The sequence below is a fragment of the Apteryx rowi genome, unplaced genomic scaffold (assembly GCF_003343035.1).
Source record: "Apteryx rowi isolate R43461 unplaced genomic scaffold, aptRow1 scaffold_940, whole genome shotgun sequence".
In the NCBI taxonomy this organism is placed as follows: domain Eukaryota; kingdom Metazoa; phylum Chordata; class Aves; order Apterygiformes; family Apterygidae; genus Apteryx; species Apteryx rowi.
Genome location: NW_020451250.1, coordinates 191,723 through 198,413, shown reverse-complemented (window position 1 = coordinate 198,413; position 6,691 = coordinate 191,723). Strand labels below are relative to the sequence as shown.

Here is a 6,691-nt window from a genome sequence, read left to right as displayed (position 1 = left end):
TACAGAGCACCTGCCCTGAGCGAGTGAGGCCAAAAGGTTTCAGTCCAAGCAGCGCAAGTAGAAAAATATAGTTATTAATGCCTCCAACTGGGAAGTATTTCACCACCTGGAGACCTCCCTGCTTTACAGGGCACCTGGGTGCTTTACAACAAACATCCATGACACCCGTGTCCACGGGTGCAAAGCTACTCATCATCCTCATTGGCTTTCTGCGTCGATCCGTAAGGGCTGCTCCAGCTCTGGTACAGGGCACAGCAGGCAAGTGARGGGAGGCAGCAGAGGGCAGTGGTKCCGGGGCAGCCTGCCTGCTCCGAAGGCGGCGTTCCCACAGCGGTCAGCGCAGGCCGCTCAGAGCCAGCGCCACGCTGCAGATATAAGGCCTGAGCTGGGAGCAGCTGGAACTCACGATGGCGTCGTTGCTCATGTAGGCACAGGCTTCTTGGCCGYGAACCGGGAACCTGCGGAGCAAGGAAAGGCGACGCCAAGTGAGCTGTGATGCCCTCAAGCACCAGGAGGGAAGCAGGGCCGGCGGCGAGCAACAGTCCCAGGCAGAGGTGGCACACGGTGTCGCCGCCGGCCCCCCAGTTTGCGGTGCGGCGCCCCGGGGCTCACATTTCGTTGTAGATGGTGTCGTCCACCCACACCAGGCGCCCRTCCTGCCTGCGCAGCCCCAACCAGTAGTTGGTGGAGTCTTTCAGCCTCCTAAGGAAAGGCTGCGGGGGAAAGAGGGACAAATGGTCACAAGTTGGGATTCTGACCCAGCCTGCAACATTCCCAAAGGAAAACGCCAGCCATGCTAAGGCTCCCCCTCCCTCGCCGCAGCCCCGCTTCCCTCAGGGGGAAGAAACTGTGGCTCTGTCCCTGCCAGCCCCTCTGCCCTGGCGGCTTGGCCCGCCCCAGCATGGCCCCCCGTACCCGATCCAGCCGCTCCCGCAGCGCCCCGCGCACTCACCACTTCCCACTCCCGCTTCAGCACAGCCAGCGAGGCCCCCAGCGAGGAGCAGTGGCGCTGGCTCGACTCCCAGCTCGCCTCCTCCCGCGAGACGTAGTAGCAGATCCCGCGGTAGCCGATCCAGCCGTCGCGGCAACCCAGTGTGGCAGCACCAGCTGTTTGGGGGTTGCTACGCCGGCTCACTGCAGGGGGACAGGAGAGTGGTGAGATGTCATCTGCCGCAATGCAGCCCCCTGGCTTCCCCCACCAGCRGCCCTGCTCCCAAGCTGCAGCTAGGTTTCCTGTTCCCCTCTCCTTCCCCCAGAGACMCCYGGCACCAGCACAKGKACRGCCAYGTACRCACAYGGACAGCTCYGCGCCAACACCACGCAGCCGTCCCTTCCCTTACCTGCCCCTACAGCAATGCAAACGAGCAGAACGACGTTTATGGCTGTGCTCACAGCCAGCACTGGGAGGTGCCATCGACGGGGTCTGCGCAGGTCGCCTGGAGGAACAAAAAACCACTCACAGCGGAGATGCGGCTGTGCCAGAGCAGGCAGCAGGCCAGCGGGGACACTGCCAGAGGGACACCGGCCCCTCTCCGCGCCCCACACCTTGGACTCACCCATCAGCACCCTCTTCTTCGTGCCTGCCGACACAGCAGACCCACGCCCGACTCCACCGGGGGAGCCCGGTTCGTCCAGGGGCTGCTCTTGGACTTCTTCAGCGAAGCAGGACCTGTTCTTCTTCTCTTGCCTCACACCAGTCACAGATTTCAGGGCTAACAGCACGTGGTGCAGAATTTTTGATGCTGGAGCACTCATTGGTGCTGGCGAAACCTTCACAAGGGCAGGCTCCGACCTCATCGCTCACTGCAGCTCCGGCACCATCCCGCCAGGCACCGTCCGCGCTTCAAGGATTGCTGCCAGCCAGGGGGGACGCAGCGCTGCCGCCACACGCACGCTCCAGCCTCCTTGGCTCTCGGCACTGGCCACGAAGCTCTCGCTACTACGCCGCCATCGGCCCCTGGGGACAAAAACACAGGGTCAGCGAGGACAGAGATCAGTAGTAAAGCGAGAAAAGAACAAGGAAAACTCACAAGCCGGCAGACAGGGCGAGAGCAGCCGCCTCCTCCCTTCCCTCAGGGGGTCTGCTGCACCACAGCGCCTGGTACCGCCCCCTCGCCGCGCCTCGCCCAATCACTGCCCGCAGCCGCTGACGGACGGCCGACACAGCCAATCACAGAGAGCAGCAGGTCTCGCCTCACGGCGCCGCGGTGGCGAACAAACCCACCGCCATTTTACTGCACCCGATACGGCCCCGTTTGGCCCCCGCCCGGCCGATTCCCTTCTTCCCTAGAAAGCCTCTGCCTCGGGATGCGCCTCCGCGASMCMGGCCGGCACCGGCAGCGACCCGACACGCAGCGGTGCCGCCTCCCCCTGCCCCTTTGCCCGGTACCTCTGGGCGGGAAGCGACAACGGCTCCGTCTCCTCCCTTCTCCTTCAAAGTGGTTTCACTATCGGCGCCACCGCCGCCGCTCCGCCCAATCACCGCCCACAGCCGCTGAGTGACGGGCCGCGCAGCCAATCACAGTGAGCGTAAGCGCTTCAGACTGCCTTCCACAGGTAACTGACAGCATTAAAAGCAGCTCGCGCTGGTAGGACTAWGAATCGCGGATAAGCGTGGTTGRTTAGGGAAACCAGAGTATCGAATACGTAACAACTTACTATCGCTTAGAAGCTGCAACAAAAACGCTGCTCAGGGTCCCTTCCCGCGCTCCCAGCCAAGAGGCACCTTATTGCTAGCAATAAAACTTTAAAAGCTCAGAAAACTGACTCTCAATGCTCCTTGCCGGTACCYGCGAACGAACAAAAGAGAACAGATCATTTTAACTGTTAGAGAATATCAGACTGAAGTTGTCTAGAATTAATTGCTTAGCATAACTTGCTTAGCATTAGTAGCTGAATTTGCTGAAGCCTTAAGCCTCAGACTGTGAACTTTTACCTAGATAAGTAAAAGGGGGCCCCAGAGCCAGTTCAAGCTGGAGAGAGAAAGAAGTTACATGGACAGCAGGAGTAGCCAACCTTGAAGATAAGAAGCAGCCTGCCTAGAGACAATGAAGGGGCCCAGTGAAGAAAGGGAAGACCCCAGACCTAACTGTTATTATTGGTCCAAACTATCGCTTAAGGGGTGGGGAATTTAGATTGTAAGGGTATAATTGCCCAGGGATTTCTTTGTTCGGGGTCCCTCTTTGGAGGCACCTAGCTCGAGCTGTAATTACCGCACGTGTATCATTAAATTTTATTTTTCTTCAATCTGACTTCGAACTTCTGCCTCAGCAGGAACCTGGGGTCGGAGCCTGTTATGGAGGCCGGCGAGCCTGATTTTCCATAACATTAACATTAAAAATTGTCCCTTTTTTCTATTACCGTCTCAGCGTGAGGTGCCGCTCYGGTCGCGTCCGGCTGCTTTGTTGGCGCTGGGGGCGGGGGGGAAGCGCTGTGTCTCGCCGTGATTGGCTGTGCGGCCCGTTACTCAGTGGCTGTGGGCGGTGATTGGGCGGAGCCGCGGGGGGGTGGGGCCGATGTAGTGCGCTAAGGGCGCAGAGCAGCTGTAGCAGGGGCGAGGCGGCCTAGCGGTACGGAGAAGCGGGGAGGGGTCGCTCGGTAGCGCTGCGTGTCGGGTGGYTGCCGGTGGGCGCCGGGCTSGCGGAGGCGCATCCCGAGGCAGAGGCTTTCTAGGGAAGAAGGGAATCGGCCGGGCGGGGGCCAAACGGGGCCCTATCGGGCGCCGCAACATGCCGGCGGCGGCTGAGGGGGGCGGGTTCTGATCGGAAGTTGCCGCGCTGTGAGGCGAGGGCGGTCGCTCTCTGTGATTGGCTGTGTCGGCCGTCCGTCAGCGACTGCGGGCGGTGATTGGGCGAGGCGCGGCGCGGTACCAGGCGCAGTGTTGCCTCAGAATCCTGTGAGGGAGGAAGGATGCGGCTGCTCTCGGCCTGATTCCTGCCTCCCGGCTTGTGAGGTTTTTTTTTTTTTCTTTTCTTACTTTATTTCCCCCCTATATCTGTTCTTCCCTCTGTTGCCCTGTGCCTGTGTCTTCTCTGCTGCCTCCTGTCAGCTCTTCTGCCTTCGTCCCAGTGTCCCATCAAGCATTTGCTCTTTCCCGGCGCGCGCGCTGGGCGATCGCGGCCTAGTAGCGAGAGCTTCGTGGCCGGTGCCGAGAGCCAAGGAGGCTGGAGCGTGCGTGTGGCGGCAGCGCTGCGTCCCCCCTGGCTGGCAGCAATCCTTGAAGTGCAGACGGTGCCTGCCCTTGCAACAGCTTTGCCAGCACCAATGGGCGCTCCAGTGCCAGAATCTCCAGACCAAGTGCCAGGAGACCCCAAATCTGTGACTGGTGTGAGGCAAGAGGAGAACAGGTCCTGCTCCACTGAAGTCGAAGAGGAGCCCCTGGACGAACCGGGCTCCCCCGGCAGAGTTGGGCATGGGTCTGCTGTGTCGGCAGGCACGAAGAAGAGGGTGCTGATGGGTGAGTCGAAGGTGTGGGGTGCGGAGAGGGGCCGGTGTCCCTCTGKCAGTGTCCCCGCTGGCCTGCTGCCTGCTCTGGGACAGCCGCATCTCCGCTGTGAGCGGCTTTTTGTTCCTCCAGGCGACCTGCGCAAACCCCGTCGATGGCACCTCCCAGTGCTGGCTGTGAGCACAGCCATAAACGTCGTTCTGCTCATTTGCATTGCTGCAGGGGCAGGTAAGGGAAGGGACGGCTGCGTGGTGTTGGCGTGGAGCTGTCCRTGTGTGTACATGGCCGTCCCTGTGCTGGTGCCGGGTGTCTCCAGGGGAAGGAGAGGGGAGCAGGAAGCCTGGCTGTGGCTCGGGAGCAGGGCTGTGGGTGGGGGAAGCCGGGGGACTGCGTCGTGCAGGGTGACATCTCACCACTTTCCCGTCCCCTGCAGCGAGCCGGTGTAGCAGCCCCCAAACAGCTGGTGCTGCCACACTGGGCTGCCGCGACGGCTGGATCGGCTACCACGGGATCTGCTACTACTTCTCGCGGGAGGAGGCGAGCTGGGAGTCGAGCCAGCACAACTGCTCCTCGCTGGGGGCCTCGCTGGCTGTGCTGAAGCGGGAGTGGGAAGTGGTGAGTGTGCGGGGCGCCGCGGGAGCGGCTGGATCAGGTACGGGGGGCCGCGCTGGGGCGGGCYGAGCCGCCAGGGCAGAGGGGCTGGTGGGGACAGAGCCGTGGTCGCTGCCCCCCGAGTGAAGTGGGGCTGCAGCGAGGGAGGGGGAGCCTTAGTGCGGCTGGTGTTTTCCTTTGGGAATGTTGTGGGTGGGTCAAAATCCCAACTTGTGACAGTTTGCCCCTCTTTCCCCCGCAGCGTTTCCTCAGGCGGCTGAAAGACTCTGCCAACAGCTGGTTGGGGCTGCGCAGGCAGGACGGRCGCCTGGTGTGGGTGGACGACACCRTCTACAATGGAACGTGAGTCCCGGGGCGCTGCACCACGAGCCGGGGGGCCGGTGGCGACCCCRTGTGCTGCCTCTGCCTGGGGCTGTCGCTCGMCGCCGGCCCCGCTTCCCTCCCGGCGCTCRAGGGCATCGYGACCAACCTGGCGTCGCCTTTCCTTGCTCCGCAGGTTCCCGGTTCACGGCCAAGGAGACTGCGCCTACATGAACGACGATGACTTTAGCACCTCGAGCTGCTTCCTGCCACGACCTTATATCTGTAGCATGCCACAGGTTCCCATCAACTCCCTCTGACTGCGGAAACCATCCCTGTGCCGGGTTTTTCTGGATCATCTTGTCCATGCAGGTCCTGGAGACCATCTGGGTCCCTTCTTCCATCTGGGATTGTCGCAGCGAGTCTTCCCAACTATCCCGTTTCCTCTCTGCGCTGTGCCTTGTGCTACAGCTGCCGGGGAGGAGCGACCATTCCAGATGGAGCCGGAAAGCTCCTTGTGAAGACCCGTGGCCTCGCACCGGGGGCCGCTTGGGTGGTCCCTGAGATACGGGGGCGCCTGTGACAGAACAAGGTGCTTCTACCCTGAAGACTGAAGCATTAACTGCACTTTTCTGCTTGCGCTGCTTGGACTRAAACCTTTTGGCCTCGCTCGCTCAGCGCAGGCGCTCTATATGGTGCCGCTCGGCCTCGGTGCTCTGTTCCCGTCTTCCAAAACCCAATCCCTCCACGGAGGAAGCGCCGTGTGGGCGTCCCCGTCTTGTCACCTGGGAATCGCGGCCGCGGCAASGCCGAAACGGGACCCGGGGCCTCCTTTTATGCCAGCATTATTTTTTCCAGAGCCGCTGGAGCGTGCAGCACCGTGGCTGCTCGCGGTGTTGGGAATTGAGGCAAGCGCGCTCAAGTCTTCCAGAACCTCCGTGGCCTTCTGCAGCCGCCGGCCAAACGCAGGGCACGGGAAAGAGCGCGGGTGCCGTTCTGTGCCTTACACTAGACGTAGCTTCATATTCCTTATTTATAAATTGATAAGTAACTTAAATGGTTAATATTTCTCTCAACATTTTGTGTGCAGTTGCCAAATTCGGTCTCCTAACGGCGGTGAGCCGCCAGCGGAGGGTTGGTGGGTTTTTTTGTTTGTTTGTTTGTTTTTTTGTTTAAGAAAATGAAGTGAGTTCGAATTCACTTTTTCTGGCTCCAGTGCTTGTTTCGGGGCGGGAGGCGGTGTTTTGCCGGGGGGGAGAACGCCGGGCGCTGCCTCGCCACAGGATGTGACTCACTGCGGCCGCCCCCGTCACCCCCCCAGGGCAGGATTTGTGT

At 61.2% G+C, this 6,691-nt stretch overlaps 2 protein-coding genes across 9 annotated transcripts in view; one reads left to right on the top strand and one right to left on the bottom strand.

Annotated features, from left to right (window-relative positions):
* LOC112978511 (C-type lectin domain family 2 member D-like) overlaps window positions 1–2,801 on the bottom strand; it is a 21,306-nt gene extending 18,505 nt beyond the window's left edge. Inside the window, exons 1-6 of one of the 7 annotated variants that reach the window (XM_026092100.1) lie at window positions 2,659–2,801; window positions 1,557–1,957; window positions 1,341–1,436; window positions 953–1,134; window positions 613–713; window positions 11–458 (exon numbers count right to left, since the gene is read on the bottom strand). In XM_026092100.1, the coding sequence (XP_025947885.1) occupies window positions 335–458; window positions 613–713; window positions 953–1,134; window positions 1,341–1,436; window positions 1,557–1,797 (744 nt within the window). In that variant the 5' untranslated portion in view covers window positions 1,798–1,957; window positions 2,659–2,801 and the 3' untranslated portion in view covers window positions 11–334. Of the gene's footprint in view, window positions 1–10; window positions 459–612; window positions 714–952; window positions 1,135–1,340; window positions 1,437–1,556; window positions 1,958–2,030; window positions 2,077–2,389; window positions 2,478–2,658 lie in introns of those variants that run through there. The other 6 variants (XM_026092099.1, XM_026092101.1, XM_026092102.1 and 3 more) reach the window with 6 other exon arrangements.
* On the top strand, window positions 2,472–6,557 carry LOC112978513 (C-type lectin domain family 2 member D-like). Of its 2 annotated transcripts, none has more exons than XM_026092108.1 (6): window positions 2,472–2,556; window positions 4,049–4,456; window positions 4,577–4,672; window positions 4,878–5,059; window positions 5,298–5,398; window positions 5,553–6,557. In XM_026092108.1, exons 2-6 carry the CDS (start codon window positions 4,264–4,266, stop codon window positions 5,674–5,676), a joined length of 696 nt encoding a protein of 231 aa, XP_025947893.1. In that variant the 5' UTR covers window positions 2,472–2,556; window positions 4,049–4,263; the 3' UTR covers window positions 5,677–6,557. The 2 variants fall into 2 exon arrangements, with proteins under 2 accessions (XP_025947893.1, XP_025947892.1); XM_026092107.1 differs by lacking the exon at window positions 2,472–2,556 and adding an exon at window positions 3,497–3,569.
* Window positions 6,558–6,691: the final 134 nt, after the last annotated feature.